Source organism: Morus notabilis, unplaced genomic scaffold, assembly GCF_000414095.1.
Source record: "Morus notabilis unplaced genomic scaffold, ASM41409v2 Scaffold841, whole genome shotgun sequence".
NCBI classification, from domain to species: Eukaryota; Viridiplantae; Streptophyta; class Magnoliopsida; order Rosales; family Moraceae; genus Morus; species Morus notabilis.
In genome coordinates this window covers 378,219-395,193 of record NW_010358201.1, presented here as the reverse complement: position 1 = coordinate 395,193, position 16,975 = coordinate 378,219, and the positions used below count along the sequence as shown (strand labels likewise).

General features: G+C 32.9%; 4 protein-coding genes across 5 annotated transcripts; all 4 read right to left on the bottom strand.

Moving 5' to 3' along the window:
- Positions 1–1,628: 1,628 nt before the first annotated feature.
- On the bottom strand, positions 1,629–3,347 carry LOC112090452 (disease resistance protein RRS1-like). Its single transcript, XM_024161782.1, has 3 exons — positions 2,961–3,347; positions 2,103–2,435; positions 1,629–2,027 (listed from the first exon to the last, which is right to left on the bottom strand). Exons 1-3 carry the CDS (start codon positions 3,345–3,347, stop codon positions 1,629–1,631), a joined length of 1,119 nt encoding a protein of 372 aa, XP_024017550.1.
- A 3,907-nt stretch (positions 3,348–7,254) lies between these two features.
- Positions 7,255–7,962, bottom strand: LOC112090451 (TMV resistance protein N-like). Its single transcript, XM_024161781.1, has one exon. The coding sequence runs from the start codon at positions 7,852–7,854 to the stop codon at positions 7,255–7,257; it is 600 nt and encodes a 199-aa protein (XP_024017549.1). The 5' UTR covers positions 7,855–7,962.
- A 2,221-nt stretch (positions 7,963–10,183) lies between these two features.
- Positions 10,184–12,631, bottom strand: LOC112090456. Of its 2 annotated transcripts, none has more exons than XM_024161796.1 (2): positions 11,285–12,631; positions 10,184–10,539 (listed from the first exon to the last, which is right to left on the bottom strand). In XM_024161796.1, exons 1-2 carry the CDS (start codon positions 11,877–11,879, stop codon positions 10,499–10,501), a joined length of 636 nt encoding a protein of 211 aa, XP_024017564.1. In that variant the 5' UTR covers positions 11,880–12,631; the 3' UTR covers positions 10,184–10,498. The 2 variants fall into 2 exon arrangements, with proteins under 2 accessions (XP_024017564.1, XP_024017565.1); XM_024161797.1 differs by lacking the exon at positions 10,184–10,539 and adding an exon at positions 10,737–10,964.
- On the bottom strand, positions 11,955–12,467 carry LOC112090450. The gene has a single exon (XM_024161780.1). The coding sequence runs from the start codon at positions 12,465–12,467 to the stop codon at positions 11,955–11,957; it is 513 nt and encodes a 170-aa protein (XP_024017548.1).
- Positions 12,632–16,975: the final 4,344 nt, after the last annotated feature.

Sequence of the window (16,975 nt, the reverse complement as noted above, 5' to 3'; positions counted from 1 at the left end):
GTTTTGAGTTGGTCCTAGTCTTTAGGAAGTAGTTAGTTGTTCTAGACGTGTTGCAGTTTATGGCTTGATTCTCGGTCACTGTTCAGTTTTTCTTTTTTTATATAATGTAAACTTGATGCATTATGAATGAAAAAGAATTCCCAGTTTGCATTCCCGTATATCTTCCTCTTGTTTTTCATCTTTAAAACTAACAGCCCTTTTTCCTAGAATAGACCAACCTGATAGGTGGCTTAGCAATAAATTCATCTATCTCGGCCGGACTTGATGATTCAGGCTTATCAAGGGTTGTAAATTGATCTGTCTCGGTCGGGCTTGATGATTCAGGCTCATCGAGGGTTGTAAATTCATCCGTCTCAGTCGAGCCTGATGATTTAGGCTTGTCAAGGGTTGCAGTTGACTTGTTTCTTGCCTTCTGTAAAAATGAAAATGCAAATGATACACTTACTCCATCGGTGTAATTATATTCACTATAGTGTTGAGGTACAAACCACATGTACAAATTATCTGAGACTGATCCAGTTGGCAATTCAAAGAGAACGTCGAAATGTCTGCCAACCCACCAGATTTTATTGTAGTTCTCCCCCTGGTTAGTTTTAAGATTTAACTCACAGACTAAATTCAACTTCTCAGCATCTTTGTAAGTGTCCCCAATAGCACACAGCACAAAACCCAAGAAGTTGTTATGGGGAAGCATGATCTCAATCCGACGTCCCTCTGATTGATGATTGAACCACTCTGGAATTTCATATCCAGGACAACACGTACGAACTTTAGGATTTTCTTCCTGTAACATAGAAAAAGAGAAGAGTCATTTATTTCACTTGCATAAATAATTAGTAGCTTTTCTGTTTCTAACCATAAAAGAAATAAGGCATACCTGATGTTCTAGGGATGCAAATCGGGTAGCCATGCACAAAACTCTACGCTGGAATTCAGTTATAATGTTGTCTAGTGCCTCTTGACCCAATTTCAAGCAATCATAGAATATTAAAGCATTTTTTGTAATAGGATAATTATTCTCAAGCTCTTGTGTGAGTGCTCTTCCTGATATTCTAGACTCAACGGAAGAGCCTGGATAGAACGAAGATCACGGCAATCATTTAAGAGAAGCCTTCTCAGCTTAGAAGCGTCTTTAATGCTTTCAGGGATTCTCTCTATATTAGAGCGCCCAACATTAATGATTTCCAAATCTACCCCGTGGAAAGTAAAACTTCTAAGTTGTGGACAGTTAAAAAGGCTGAGATCCGCAAGCTTAGGCATGTTAAAGATGATTTCTGGGTCAAACTCAAGATATTTACAAAAATCCGCTCTTAGTGTGCGAAGCCCAATTAGATTTCCAAATGACGAGGGGAGCTTTTCAATCGACGTATTGTCTATGCAAAGAAGCGTTAAGCTTTCCATTGGTTTGGAGATATCTGGAAGGTTCTTCAACTTTGTGCACCCAGTGAGATCGAGAGAATGAAGAAACCTCAACTCAAAAATGCGAGGTGGTAAACTTTCAAGACTTCTGCAATCGAATATGCTAAGCTCCTCAAGTTTAAGATCCTCGATCGATTGGAAGTCCAGTTCTTTTATTGTCATCCCCTCAATATGCAATTTCTAAGTAAAGACGTTTCAACGAGTTCGGGTTATTCAAACCACTGATGAAGTCCAGTTCTTAGATTTGAAAGTTGTTTGCAGTTATCAACTGATGAAGTCTCCTTTATTACAGTTGAACTTAAATCTAAAAACTCCAGGCTCCTAGATGTAATCACTGTTGGAAGAAGGTTAGGAGAGTCAAGAGTAAGAGTTCTCAGAGATGCCGCGTCCAATATTCTATCTGGAACTTTTCGGAGGCTGTCACAGCTTCTCAAATTGACCTCAATAAGGTTGTTAAGATTTTGCTGAATCTGTGAATAAGGAATTTCACGCCAAAATTCACAACACGCAAGATTTATCCTCTCAAGGTCTGGAGAAGCAGAAACATCTGGAATTCGAGTCAACTTACGACAGTAACTTAGATCAATGCCTCTTAACTTCTCAATGACCTGTAACATAAAGAAACGACAAGAATAAAGAGACTTTATAAATTTGGTTCAATAAAACAAATTGAAGGTATATACCTGGTCTCCATCCCAAAGTTGCTTAAGTTGACTATGTTTCATCTTCAGTTCAACAAGATTGCTCGGCTTAAAGGTTGGTGGTAAAGATTCCAAAGGATATTCATTCCACTTAAGATATCGAAGCGAATCGGGAAGATACTGTAGACCATGTTGAAGGTACATTCCTCGTTCATGTTCATGTTGAATGTACATTCTTCGTTGCTTGTAAAAGGAAATACCAACAATTTTGAGCAATCTCAAATTACACATCTTTTCAAAAATTGTAGGCTCCAAGTGTATGTCTCCATCAATTTCTGAATAATCTAGGAATAGTCCTTGAATATTTGCAGTCCCCTATCAAAAAAAGAAAAAGAAGAAATTAAATAGTATATATCAACATACAGATTACATGGAATAAATTAACACAAGTATAGATAGAAAGAACTTAATGATCATCATAAAATAAATACTAACAAGGTGTTACATATCAATGAAACATACATTGAAATTAACTATCAAACATCATTTTTTTTGTTGCATTTTTTGTCAATAGAAAGTTGACACAATTCTAAAATGATCTATATTTGAAAATATCGATACTTACTGCATTTTTCTTCAGGACTTCAATAATATCTTCAGTGATTCATAATCTGCTGCGTGGTCCTGGTTTTTCAGATTCTTGGCAAACAATGTCCCGACCTATATCTTGCACCAAGTCATGCATTCGAAGCTCGTTACCTTGAGGATCGATAGTTATGAGAGACTTATCAATGAGATTATCTATCCGTGTACTAGTAGAAAAATTGCACGCATTCAGAATATTTTCTACAAAATCTCTACGCTCCCCTTTGAAGAAACATGCAATATCAAGAAAGATACTTTTCTCATCCTTCTCCAGTCCCTCATCTCTTCAAGGTCATTTCCCACAACTTTAATAGCTAGCGGAATGCATCCAGCATAATACACTACCCGCTTGGATAGTTCGGCGTATTCTGATGTGGGAGGCTTTACTTCATCAAAAGCTGTAAAATTAAAAAGATCAAGAGCTTCACTATAATTCAATTGCTCAACCTCGTACTCAAATGTTTTGACCTTATAGCTATCTTTAATCGTCCTAAGGACCTTTTGATCTCTTATCTTTAGGAGAATCCTACTACTAGACGCAAAAAGGTCACCGTCACTGACTAAATGCTTTAACTGCTTTGGTTTACTTACATCATCCAAAACAATAAGAACCCTTGTACGCCTGAGCCTCCTTTTGGCCATTTCTATTGAAGATGGCATTTCCAAATCAATTGTGAAAGGTCTATTTTTGTCGCTGGTGTCACAAAGAGTGTTACAACACTTTACTGTAATATTGTTTTTAATAGAAAATCTGAAATTAAACCAGCAAAACAACAATGCAGGAAAATAATGCGAAAACGTAAAAGACACCAGAAAATGATATCGCAGTTCGGTGCGCACACTTACTCAACGGGGCCACTCCCAGACAGTGATCAATCCACTAAGTTCAAAAGATTACAAAGAACCGAATGGTCTTACACACTCAATGACTCCCTCCTTGACGATTTCGCCGTTGCCTAGAATTTCCTTAAAAAACTTGATCAGCGAGCACCACTCGACTTGACGGTTTCCTCCCGAAACGCAAGAAATCTTCTCCCAAAGAACTAACTCAAAAGTGTTCTAGCAATTCGTCGCAACACATCAAGCGACTCTTAACATTACAATATCATTCTGAGATGAACAAAAGCAATTTTTCTGATTTCAGCACTCTCTAAGCACAACACGTTCAGCCCCCCCTTTCTGCCATTACACCTTGATTCAAAACACCATTAAGTTTGAAGATCGTCAGCCATTAATTCCCCCAAAGTCCACTCTTGATTTTTAACAATTAAATCCTTTGATTTTCAGCCCTTAAACATGACAACCAGACTTTCCTTAAAGGGCTCACCAATTTATAGTGCCAGCCAAATTTATAACCAATTTGCAACCAATTTACCAAAAATAAGCCAATACAAAAATGCACTAACAAACTCCATCATATACTCTCTCGGATTCTTCCTTAACATTTTTGAGAAAGCAACAACTTTCAAAGTGAGAAAAGATTCGACCATATACTGCATTGGCAAGGGTTGTTTTGCCTATGCCACCCATTCCAAACAAGCTTATTATGCGAGTATTTGCTGACCCAATTCTTTATAGCGATTCAAGTTGTTCACAGCGTTTTTCCTTTCCAATCATGCCCTTCAAACCATCAGCACTTGACAAGACAGTACTTTGCAATTTTTTCAAAACGTCTTTAACAACTTCTTCAATTAACTTAGTGTCAGGCCTGTATTTAAGAAAGAAAGTTAACAGTTACTATAGGAAATAGCTTTTAAAATATATATAAAATATATATGTAATAGAGTTATCCAAGTTCTAATTCTTAAAACAATAGTATCAAATCTTAATTACATCGGTCTAACTTAGATTATAAATTACTTACCTTTTATTTTGGTATCTCTATATACGTAATAATATTGAACAAGTACCAGAACAATTCATTCACAAGATCCTTAGTAATAACTACTAGATTGAGTAAATTGATGCATGTAGTACAAATTAGTAGTAACTAGTTAAATTTTTTGTATGATTATATTTCCCTTTTAGTCGTCTCAATGATATATTCACATCTGCTTCTGCATATTTTAGCGTGACCAAACAATCATTAAATGATTTTATTTTATTTATGTTTTTCAAGCATTATGCAGTGAACTTCATACCTACAAATATAAACAATTTATTCCCATGCATTGAGTTTTGGAAAATTAGTTTTATTTTATATTTTTTATATTTTTATGCATTAAAAATAATTTTTTATAATATACATTTAAACCTTTTGATTTATCCAAGTTAGATTCTGAGTATTGTTTACTTATTTATTCCAAATTGGCATTTAAACAGCCTTATATTTTCATGAATTATAAATTCTATTTTTTATAAGAAGTTTTGCTATTTTTCTTTTTTTTTTTTTTTTTAACTTGAAGTGGGGGAATTTGGGCTCTATACCTCATGGTAGAGAATCCGAATATGAGATGGAATGGTTATGAGGAGGAAAATTTTTAATAAATACCCTAGTTTTCCACACTTTAAAAGTCTTATATAAACATGTTTTTTCATCAACCCTGTCCACTTTCTATGACAACCAAAACGAGTCGGCCAATTTTATAAATTAGTTGTATTTATTCAAATTTGCATCTTTATACATGAAAATGTAAATGTTACACATGCATAAGTTGAACTCAATCTATAAATTGAATTAGCATACTTTCTCAATCTATTTTCATACTGAGAAACAATTAGAGTTAATAATAAAAATTTCAAATAAATTTTAGAATTTTTACAGCGTGAGCTGTTCTTTTTTTCTACCGTTAGAAACTATTATTTTAGCTATTGAATTAATATTTTAATAGTCTAAATTGTAATTGGGAGCATTTTGTGTTGCATGCTATAAATATTTCACGTGGACACTTATAAATCAAAATGTTGAAAAATAATCTAGCAGCTAAAATAACAATCCCTTCTCATCGTGAAAAATGATAATTCCCACGGCCTGTTTGCATAAAATTTTTGTACTTACAAAAGCATGCAAGATAAACAACATTTTTTTTTTAGTAACAGGGAGATGGCTAATCCACGCCCCTAAAACTAGCCGTCATAGAAGAATTCGTTCAATCGCTAGCAAAATGACACTAAGCTTTCTGCAACACCAAAGTCAACAAATCAATTCTAAGAGTTTGAATTTAATTTTTTGGTTTTGGAATCTGAAAGGCTTTTTAATTTTAATGTCGAGTCATGAATACGAAATATGGGTTTCTAGTCCTATAAAATATTGTCTAATATTATTTCATTTGAGAAGAAGTGATTTGCGAATTGAGTTATTCTAAATAGAGTCTCTTTTATTTCATTGTTCTTAAAATTATTGAGAGAATAAAGAAGACTTTGATAACCTTACCTTATGATATTCTTGGGAGAATGTCCTTTTTTTTTTTTTTTTTCCTTTTAACCATTAGAGTGCAAGTTGTGGTCGTAAGCATGAAATGAACACTTGAAACTCATTTGTGTTGATTATGATAATAATCATCTGATATCAGTTATCCGCTCTCATCATTCAAAATGTATATATACATATATATTCATATAAAAATTCATTATCTCTCATCATTCAATATATATATATATATATATACATATATGAATTATTTTCACAAATGGTCCCTAAACTCTTTAATAAATGACAGTTTGATCCTTATTTTTTTTTCAAAATGACCCTCAATCTCTTTAAAATGTGACAGTTTGATATTTTCTGTCAAATTGTTAACAGAATTAATCATATGCAAGACATGTGATCTTTTTAAAGAAGCTATTTTGATAAAATTTGAAGCGTGTGATCTTATTAAAAATGATATTTTAATAAAATAACTTAGAGAGCGCGAGAGATGAGAGAGAAAGAGAGCTTGTCTTAGTATTTTACCAAAACATCATCTTTAATAAGATCACATGACTTACACATGATTAATTATGTTAAAAGTTTGACAAAATTTGACAAAAAAAGACCGAACTGTGGGGTCGTTTTGCTAAAAAAAAAATATTAAATATCAAAGTGTCACTTACTAAAGAATTTAAAGTCCAAGTCCATTCATGCAAATAACTCAAAAATATTCATAAAAAACCCATACACTGCTGAAAAAAATAAAAAACACTATACAATATTGATATGTAATCTGACCTGTAGAGGGTTACTTTAATTCGTTAATTAAAAAATATTTAATGATAAAAAAGACACTTTTCCCACAGACTTTATAATGAACGGAAGCGATGTCTTTCTAATTTTTCTAACAACTCAAAGTGTTCAAGTAAAATATTTCGGTCAATGGGTGTCTGTTTTATTAGGTTAGCTCTCTATAAATTTTAATTACGTTTACGCTTGCAATTTAATTTTAAACAAATAACTGGCAATTAAAAAAATGTGTCAAACTAAATAACAGTCATATTAATCTTAAGAGGTGAAGTATTTTAACATGTTTAATTATAGCAAAAAAAAAAAATGTATACTGAAGAATAGTTTCAATTGCTAGCAAAATGATAGATGTTACTCGGATATTGTTCTGCAACAATTCAACAAAGAGATTCATACGCTTCTAGAAAAAAGTTTGTGTGCATGTATTCCTTCATTACGTTTATGTAAATACTTTCTGTAGAAACATGAGTGAAAAAACAAATACCTTGTGACTCGTGAGTTCCATCCAGATAGATCAGCTGAGTATTTTAAAGCATCTCTCCATTTCTTAACCATTTCCATTTTGTCCTTTTTGTTCTTGAAACGTTTTGTATGCTTTATGAATGACTTTGCATAACTTCCTTTTTGTTTCCGTATATCAGATGGATTTACTCCATAAAAAATAGGTATGACCATCTGTTTATTGTCTCGGTGACATTCAAGTATATGTTCAAGCTCACGTAAACACCAGGTTGAAGAAGCGTAATCTTTTGAGAAAATGATTATCGCAATCTTTGACTTCTTAATTGCTTCAGGAAGTGCAAGATTGATGTCGTCTCCTTTCTCAAGGCTTTCCTCATCGATATAAGTCTTGATATGCTTTTGTGTCAATGCAGTATAAAGATGGTTTGTGAAGTTATCGCGCGTGTCTTCACCTCTAAAACTGATAAAGACGTCGTATTCCTCACAAATAGAAGAACGAGAAGAAGGAGAAACACCGTAACCATCCATGTCAACAAAGGGAATGAAAGCTCTCTTAGCGACTTGACGCCTTTGAGAAGCAAAGTTTGATAAAAGCAAGACTAAAGCTTGAGAAGAAGTTGCAGACCTTAAAATAAACTTGCTTGAGACTTCCTTGTGCGTTCTAGTACTTTTAGGAAGAAGACAAATAAGTTTATTGCCCCTGCCCCTGCCAGTTCACTTCCTGTCACATTAATTTGAGTTTTTAATTTGAATTAAGATATGATGTTGTGTGAATATTTTTTACTGTAACAAAAAAGTTAAATATGACTGTTTATGAGAACTTTTTACTGTAATAAAATTTAAATTCTAAACTCGAATCAGAAAAATAAACGGGATAAAAATAAACTTGCTTGAGAGACTTCCTTGTGCGTTCTAGGAAGAAGACAAATAAGTCAAACACGTCAAGTATACTGCCCATGCCAGTTCTTTTCCACTCACGTGTTTTCAATAGAATATAATTAAAATCTTAATTAAAAACGAATGGGCATATCATGTGACTATATGCCCTATTTAAATATGAAAAATTAGATATCCGATAATAATGACCTCTATTCAATCTTTTGTCGAGCGACGGAAGTAGAAATGTTTATAAGTGGAGATAATATATAATTAAAAAAAAATACTTATTATAGTGATACTTTCTGTATTTTATTAATAGTACAGCAGTCACATTCATTTAACTGAAACTAATCACAGAAGTATTTTCTGACCTAAACTCTGTTAAATTTGTTTTTAATATTAGCAATTGATCAATAAAAGTCAAATCCCAACCGTCCATTCAATCTTTTATTATCTGAGGAAAACCAAAAAAAAAAAAAAAAACGTAGATCACACTGCTCCATTACCAGACTCCCCCTCCCACACCCCCCCGCGCCTGTGTGCCCCACCCATCGCCGATGCCAGCCGCGCTGACGGCAACCCAGCCCCTGCGACGCCGTTCCTCAACCTCCATAGTAAAATGATGAGTTCTCATTCATTTCTCATACGTTGCATATCAGAAATTGTAAGGGCACCTTCATCTTACCTAGAAAATTGGGGCTTGGCTTTGGGGAGGATTTAGACCGGCGGAAGGGAAATTTAAGGGAAGAAGATGGAAAAAATTGCAGGAGCTCCACGACTAAGGCTGGTTTTTGTTTTTTGTTGTTCTTTTTAATAGATTCGAGCGAATAATTCTAAGCTTAAGATGAGATTGAAGAACACCTTCATATATGTTGCAGAGGGAGAAGAAGAATCGGTGGAATTACAACTAAAAAATTCACAGACTTGTTTCGTAGAAGAAAATGGGTTTCTGCAAGCTGTTTTTTTTTTTTTTTTTGGGTTGATTTGTCTTTTCTGTAGTTGAAAGTAGTTTGAAGTTTTTCGGGTTTGAAATTTTTAGTTTTTAATTTCTATTAATATGTGATAATTTTAATATGTTTTTAAATATAATAAAAAAATTAGATGTGATATTTTTTAAAAATTTTAAGTATAAGAATTTAGAAGTGAAAATTTGAATCCGTAACTTAAACAGTTTTTTTTTTTTTTTTTTTTTCCTATTTTTCTCCTGTGCTAGTTGATATTTGTGTAGTGTCTCTAAAGTTTATAGCAGTTCAGTTGTGTGTGCTCTTTTTTTTTTATTTTTTATTCATGTTAGGCGTTGTTGAAATGCTTATGTTTTGAAAAAAAAAAATCCAAACCGAAATAAACACAAGAAATGGGATAAATAAAGTCTTCTTTAAAGTTAGTTTCATAAGTGTGTAAAAAACAATTAAACGTGCTTTTCCATGTTACATAATGATAAGACCGATATTTTGAGCATTATATTAGCTTAGAATGGCAGGATGGCCAGGGGAAGAAACCGGATTATGTGAGGTAGGAGATGGAAAATGATCAGGGGCTGGGGATGGAAGAACAATATCAGGAAAATGGTAATAAAATGTTGATCAGCAGGGAGAGATGAAAAAAGGAACACATGTTCGTGAAAGACAACATCCCTGGAAATAAAAAAGCTTTTACTGTTTAAGTCAAAAAGTCTATACCCCTTTACACCATTTGAATAACCAAGGAAAACACATAGCCAAGCTTTTACTGTTTAGATCAAAAAGTCTATATCCCTTTACACCATTTGGATAACCAAGGAAAACACATAGCCAAGCTTTACTGTTTAGGTCAAAAAGTCTATACCCATTTACATCATTTGGATAACCAAGAAAAACACATAGCCTAGCACGTGAATCAAACTTTGTACGGTGAGCAAACAAAGTAGAAGCAAAAGCAAGACATCCAAAAACACGTAGTAAAGAGTAATCTACGGATTTGTTAAACAATAGCTCATATGGTGACTTACCATAAAGCAAAGGAGAATGAGTCATGTTGACAATAAAGGCTGCAGTCATCACACACTTGGCCCAAAAAGTAATTGGAACACTGGATTGAAAGAATAAAGCCCGAACCACATTGAGCAAATGTTGATGCTTGCGTTCCACAACTGAATTTTGTTGTGGAGTCTCTACATAAGAGAATTGATGTAAAACTCCTTTTGCATGAAATAGTTCTGTGAAAGCCAATTCCTTGGCATTATCCGACTGAAAACCTTTGATCTTGACACGAAATTGAGTCTCAACAAAGGTGAAAAACCTTGGTATAGCTGTAATCACATCGGACTTGTGCTTAAGTAGAAAAATCCAAGTAAACCTAGTGCAATCATCAACAATTGTCAAAAAATACCAATAACCAAGTGCACTAACATGATATGGACCCCATATATCACAGTGAATCAAGTCAAAAGGCAACGGAGACATGTTATTATGAGAAACAAAGGATAACCGCTTTTGTTTGGCTAGAGGACAAACATAACAAGGTTCATCATTATTACACCTGAAAACCTCACATTGTAATTGAGGAGCCAAAGTGCTCAATCATTTGAAAGACAAATGGCCAAGCCTACTATGCCAAGTATGGGCTGAGACCTTATTAACTTGAACTATGGAATTCGAAATTACAAAATTCTTATGACTCAAAGACTCGGGAAGAAAGTCTTGAGGTGAAGGCTCTCTATGCAACACATATAGCTCTTCAACTTTATCACCCTTGCCAATCATCTTCTGATTGTTGGAGTCCTGAATGATAAAGTGGTCATGAAAGAAGCTTACTACAAGGTGGGAATCAATTATAAGTGCACTGATAGAGAGTAAGTTGAAATGAAACTGAGGAACAAACAAGATATTCTTGAGAATCAAGTGAGAATTAATATGTACATCTCCAGACAAACTGACAGCAATTTGAGTATTATTGGGCAAGGTCACAGTAAAATCCTTTAGAGACCTCAAGAATAGAAATAAGTTGGCGTTTGAACAAATGTGCTTAGACGCACCAGAATCGACTATCCACTGATCTGGAAATGAAAAAGCAGTTTTCTTTGAGACAGAAGAACAAATACCTGTCAAGAATGAAGAAGAAGAGGCGTTTGTTGGAGTAACATCCTTCACAGAATCCTTCATAGAAGTAGCTAGATGGCTAGACAATGCTGTCATCAACTGTTGGTATTGATTATTGTTCAATGTCTTGAGAAAGCCTCCTATAGCTCCATCTTCCGGATTTAAACTGTTTTGAGAATGCGAGCCGATTTGAGAATCAAGTTGACTGGATGTGTGGTTGACAACAGCATTTTGAAACTTCGGCCTAGGCTTATAACCCGGTGGATACCCATGAATTTTGTAACACTTTTCAATAGTGTGTCCATGAAAATTACAATGAGTACAGAAAGGTCTCTCTTTCCTCTGTCCCCTATTATTTCCAAAATTTTGGAAATCAGAACTAGTAGAATTAGCCCGTTTGGATCCATCCTGTTTGACAACAAAGGCCAAGCTGGAAGTAGAAACCATTCCTAAGCTGTTGTGAGAAACTACACTGCGTTGGCGTTCTTCTTGAGAAAGAAGAGCAAAGACTTTGTTGATAGGAGGCAACGGATCAAGAAGGAGCAATTGTCCCCTAATCTGAGCAAAGCTGTCATTTAATCCCATAAGGAAGGACATAACATACTCTGCTTGAAAAAACTGATTTAATGCCTTGACACCTCCACAAGAACATTTTCCATAAGAACACAAAGGTCAGAAATTGTTCAATTCTTCCCATAACGCCTTCAATCTCGTGAAATATACGCCAACAGATTGTTGATTTTGAACATGATTCACTAATTCTTGGTGCAATTGAAAAATTCTAGGGCCATTACTTTGTTGAAATCGATCTTCAAGATCGATCCAGATTTTAAAGGCTGAATCAGAGAATAACACACTAACAGAAATTTCTTTGGAAACAGAATTAAGAATCCAAGAAATAACTATGTTGTTATTCCGAATCCAAGAGTTTAGAAAATTCACATCCGTACCGTCTGGGCGTAGAATGGAACCATCGATGAAACCGAGTTTATTCTTCACGGATAAAGCAATCATCATCGCGCGACTGCAAGATGTATAGTTGTCGCCAGTAAGCTGCTGTGAAACAAGTACAAGCCCTGGGCTGTCAGAATGATGAAGGAAGAACAGATTCAGAGGATCTTCAATGGCGGCTCTGCCAAGTTGCGAAGTAGTAGAACCAGAAGAGGGAAATGTCGAGGACTCCATGGAAACGCTTGTTTGAACAAGGAATCAAGAGAAAATGAAGAAAGAAACAAAGATCTCTTGTATGAAGAAAAATCAAGAACGATTGAATGAAGAATCAAGAGGATTTAGGTAGCGGAAAAAAAATTTTGCTCTAATATTATATAATATGGGAAAGGGAAAATGAATATTTCATTTTACTCAACCAATAATATTACACAACCTTAGCCTTTATATACAAAGTAAAATAATAAGCTTGCTGAGTAAGCTAAACAAACTAACAAACTTGCTAAGTAAGCTTAACAAACTAACTAGTCTAATTAACTAACTAGTCTAAAAATAGTACAGTCACATTCATTTAAGCCCCGTTCACTTCGCTGATTCGAGTTTAGAATTCGAGTTGAGATGTGATTTTATGTGAGAGCTTTTTACTGTAGCAAAAAAGTTTGATGTGATTGTTTATGAGAACTTTTTACAGTAAAAAAACTTAAATTTTAAACTCGAATCAACGAAGTGAACGGGACCTGAAACTAATTACAGAAGTATTTTCTAACCTAAACTCTGTTAAATTTGTTTTTAATATTAGCAATTGATCAATAAAAGTCAAATCCCAACCGTCCATTCAATCTTTTATTATCTGAGAAAAAAAAAAAACGTAGATCACACTGCTCCATTACCAGGCCCCCTCTCACAACCCCTCCCGCCCGTGTGACCCAACCATCGCCGACGCCAGCCACGCTGACGGCAACCCAGCCCCTGCGACGCCGTTCCTCAATCTCCATAGTAAAATGATGAGTTCTCATTCATTTCTCATACGTTGCATATCATAATTTGTAAGGGCACCTTCATCTTACCTAGAAAATTGGGGCTTGGCTTTGGGGAGGATTTAGACCGGCGGAAGGGAAATTTAAGGGAAGAAGATGGAAAAAATTGCAGGAGCTCCACGACTAAGGCTGGTTTTTGTTTTTTGTTGTTCTTTTTAATAGATTTGAGCGAATAATTCTAAGCTTAAGATGAGATTGAAGAACACCTTCATCTATGTTGCAGAGGGAGAAGAAGAATCGGTGGAAGAAAATGGGTTTCTGCAAGCAGTTTTTTTTTTTTTTTTGATTTGTCTTTTCTGTAGTTGAAAGTAACCATAATGTAATAGTTTGAAGTTTTTAGGGTTTGAAATTTTTAGTTTTTAATTTTTATTAATATGTGATAATTTTAATATTTTTTTAAATATAATAAAAAAGTTAGATGTTATGTTTTTTAAAAATATTTAAGTATAAGAATATAAAAGTGAAAATTTAAATCCGTAAAATTAATGAGGCTTAAAGAGTTTTTTTTTTTTGTTTTTTTGTTTTTTTGTTTTTGTGCTAGTTGATATTTGTGTAGTGTCTCTAAAGTTTATAGCAGTTTAGTTGTGTGTGCTCTTTTTTTTTTTTTTTTTTTTTTAATTCATGTTTAGGCGTTTGTTGAAATGCTTTTGTTTTGAAAAAAAAAAAAATTCCAAACCGAAATAAACACAAGAAATGGGATAATAACTTCTTTAAAGTTAGTTTCATAAGTGTGTAAAAAACAATTAAACGTGCTTTTCCATGTTACATAATGATAAGACCGATATTTTGAGCATTATATTAGCTTAGAAAACGTTTTCTGATACTGCCAGGGCATTTTTGACATTTTAAAATAAATTAATAGCTACCTTGGATGGTCAGTTCACGATCAAGTAACAAGTAACGGAGATAGTGTCTGCGTAATTTTTTATTTTATTTTATCGATTTGAGTTTAGAATTTAAGTTTTATTATAGTAAAAAAACTTTAAAAATAGTTATATATAATTTTTTTACTATAGTAAAAAACTCTTATATAAAGTCAAATCTCAACTCGAATCAACGAATTAAACTGACTCTAAGGTTTCATTCACTTCGTGGATTTGAGTTTTCAATTCGAGCTGATATGTGACATTTTGTGAGAACTTTTCACTGTAGTAAAAAAAGTTAGATGTGATATTTTCTGAGAGTTTTTTACTGTAGAAATCTAAAACTGAAAACTTGAATCGGTGAAATAAACGAGACCTAAAAGTATTAACGTGATTAGTTTTAGTCAAGAGCATGTAATTGTAATATTGATAAAATACAGAAAGTGTTAGTGTAACAAGCACTTAAAAATAATAAGCATAAAATTGTAGGATTAAAGTTTTATATTTAGTGGGGGCTATATTCATATTAATATAAGAAATTATATAATTCTATACATAATTTGAGTGTTAGTTGTTTGATTAAATTGTGATCTAATTTATGAGTGTTTATATTAAAAAAATGCACATCGTGAGACCAAAAAAGAATTGTTATTTATAAATTAGATTGTTGAAGTTTAATTAAAACGGCTAAAAATCTTGTTCTACCAACAGAGAAAAAAAAAAAACAAAAAGAAACGTGCCCCATCATAAAAGTTTTTCTAAAATATTACATCGACAGACGACACTCAAACTGTCATATTAATAAAAGCATATTAATATATAAATAATATAAATACACAAAGGTAACATAACTCGATTAAAGTTTTATAATACAAACAATGCGATACTAAGTGAGTTCTGTATCTAACCTACTAAAAACTTATTTGTTTTTGAAAGGGAAAATTTCTCAAAGAGCAAACTTTATTCTGCAATCACAGGTCATATAAAGAAATTAGCGGAGAAATTTAAAAAATATTTAGAAAAGATATTTGAAAAAAAAAGAAAAATATATTTGGTCATGCACAATATTAATACTTCGGATATAATTTAGTGTCTCAACGAACAATAATACCTTTTTTAATAAATAAGCATTCATTACTTCATATTGTAAATTTGTAAGCCTTATTTTGTTACAAAAAATTTATTTAGTGCATTTGGTAATAATGTTATGATTAATCTTTAAATCTGTTAATAAACTATACGTGTCAATTAAATTAAACTCGTCCATTTAGTTCGTTGATTCAAATTTTTAATTCGAATTAGATGTGACTTTATGTAAAAAAAATTTATTGTAGTAAAAAAATTAAATATAATTATTTTTTAAAATTTTTTACTGTAGTAAAACTCGAATAGATAAAATTAACCGAGTTTAAATTTGTTAATAATTGAAATATGCCCATAAAACTAATATCGTTATGATTAATTACTACACCATGAAATTCTTTTTAGGAGATAGATCACGAGATCGTCTATTAGATAACTTCCATCCTTTTTAATTATTATTTTAAAGGAGCTAATCCCCAATTCTTAGTGCGCTTAAATTTCTTTTTTATAAAAGAAGACAGAAATTTCGTGAATGATAAATGTTTTGTTCATTTTATCGATTTGAGTTTTTAATTTTAAATTTTTACAATAAAAAGTTCTTAAAAATATCACATATAATTTTTTTATTATAGTAAAAAAATTTTAAAAAATATTATATCTGAGATCAAATTAAAAACTCAAATTTATAAAGGAAATGAGGCCAAAAGAGACGCAAATATTCGGCCCCATGTGAATTGAGCCGACCAGAACCTGAAGACATTGCATAGACCATTATTTTAATGAATTAAGCCAACTTATAACTAAATTTATTACATAATTGAGAAAATTAATTATTTTAAAATAGAAATTAAATTAAATTAAATAGACTAAAACAAAATAAAATAAAATAAGTCTAAAATGAAAAATATTCATTACAATTCAAAATAAAAGAAAATAAATTAAAATAAATTAAAAATTTTAAAAATTAACAACTTTAAATACCTAAAAATAGTAAAATAATTCTATTTTTAATAGCACTATTAGGAAGACGATTAATTACAAGTCAAAGTCAAAGTTTATTAAGCACTTTTGCCATTATTATTTTCCACTGACGCGTCCCAAGCAAAAGAACAAAGGGTACTTGTATTGTCGTTATCATCAGGACCAACTAGGCATAATATGACTTTTCTTTCGCCAGTGTGGTTAATCATTGTTAGATATGACTTTTCTTTTGCCAGTATTGTTGTTATCAGCAGGACCTACTAGGCTAGGCATGATATGACTTTTGTTTTGCATTGTTATATGTAGCCGTATTGTCGTTATCATCAGGATCTACTAGGCTTGATATGACTTTTCTTTTGCCATTATTATATGATTTTTCTAAAGAATTATTTTATCGAAGAGTTAAACACCAATAATTGGATCGATGTGGAGGAATTTCTACTTGATGACATTTGGATTTATTATTTGCTTTTCCTCGCAACGACGAAGTCAATTCCATTGATTCTTTGGCCCCGGGCCTCGCCGGTGAACTCGGGGGGAGCTGCTAGCTTCAGTTCTTTACTCAGCCTCAATGGGAGTGGTTCAAGCCAAGCCCCCCCGAAATAGAAAGAAGCTCCGGCGGGCGGCCCCAGCTTCTGGCTCTCTTGATCAGGCCGTCGTATTTTGGGGAGGCGACTCCCGAAGCAGGGAGCCACTCCTAGACCAGCAGAATTTTAATTTTTTAATTTAAGTTAAAATATTATATTTTTTAAAAATTTTTAATTATAATAAAAAAATATTA

Excerpts from the sequence above, each read along its gene's own strand:
- LOC112090452 (XM_024161782.1), bottom strand. The coding sequence starts at position 3,347 with ATGGCCAAAAGGAGGCTCAGGCGTACAAGGGTTCTTATTGTTTTGGAT. Across the intron at positions 2,436-2,960 it reads ACTGGAGAAGGATGAGAAAA|GGGACTGCAAATATTCAAGG; the intron begins GTATCTTTCTTG and ends TTTTTTTGATAG. Across the intron at positions 2,028-2,102 it reads AACTTTGGGATGGAGACCAG|GTCATTGAGAAGTTAAGAGG; the intron begins GTATATACCTTC and ends TTTATGTTACAG.
- LOC112090451 (XM_024161781.1), bottom strand. The coding sequence starts at position 7,854 with ATGGATGGTTACGGTGTTTCTCCTTCTTCTCGTTCTTCTATTTGTGAG.
- LOC112090456 (XM_024161796.1), bottom strand. The coding sequence starts at position 11,879 with ATGTCCTTCCTTATGGGATTAAATGACAGCTTTGCTCAGATTAGGGGA. Across the intron at positions 10,540-11,284 it reads TTCTTCTTCATTCTTGACAG|GTTTACTTGGATTTTTCTAC; the intron begins GTATTTGTTCTT and ends TGATTGCACTAG.
- LOC112090450 (XM_024161780.1), bottom strand. The coding sequence starts at position 12,467 with ATGGAGTCCTCGACATTTCCCTCTTCTGGTTCTACTACTTCGCAACTT.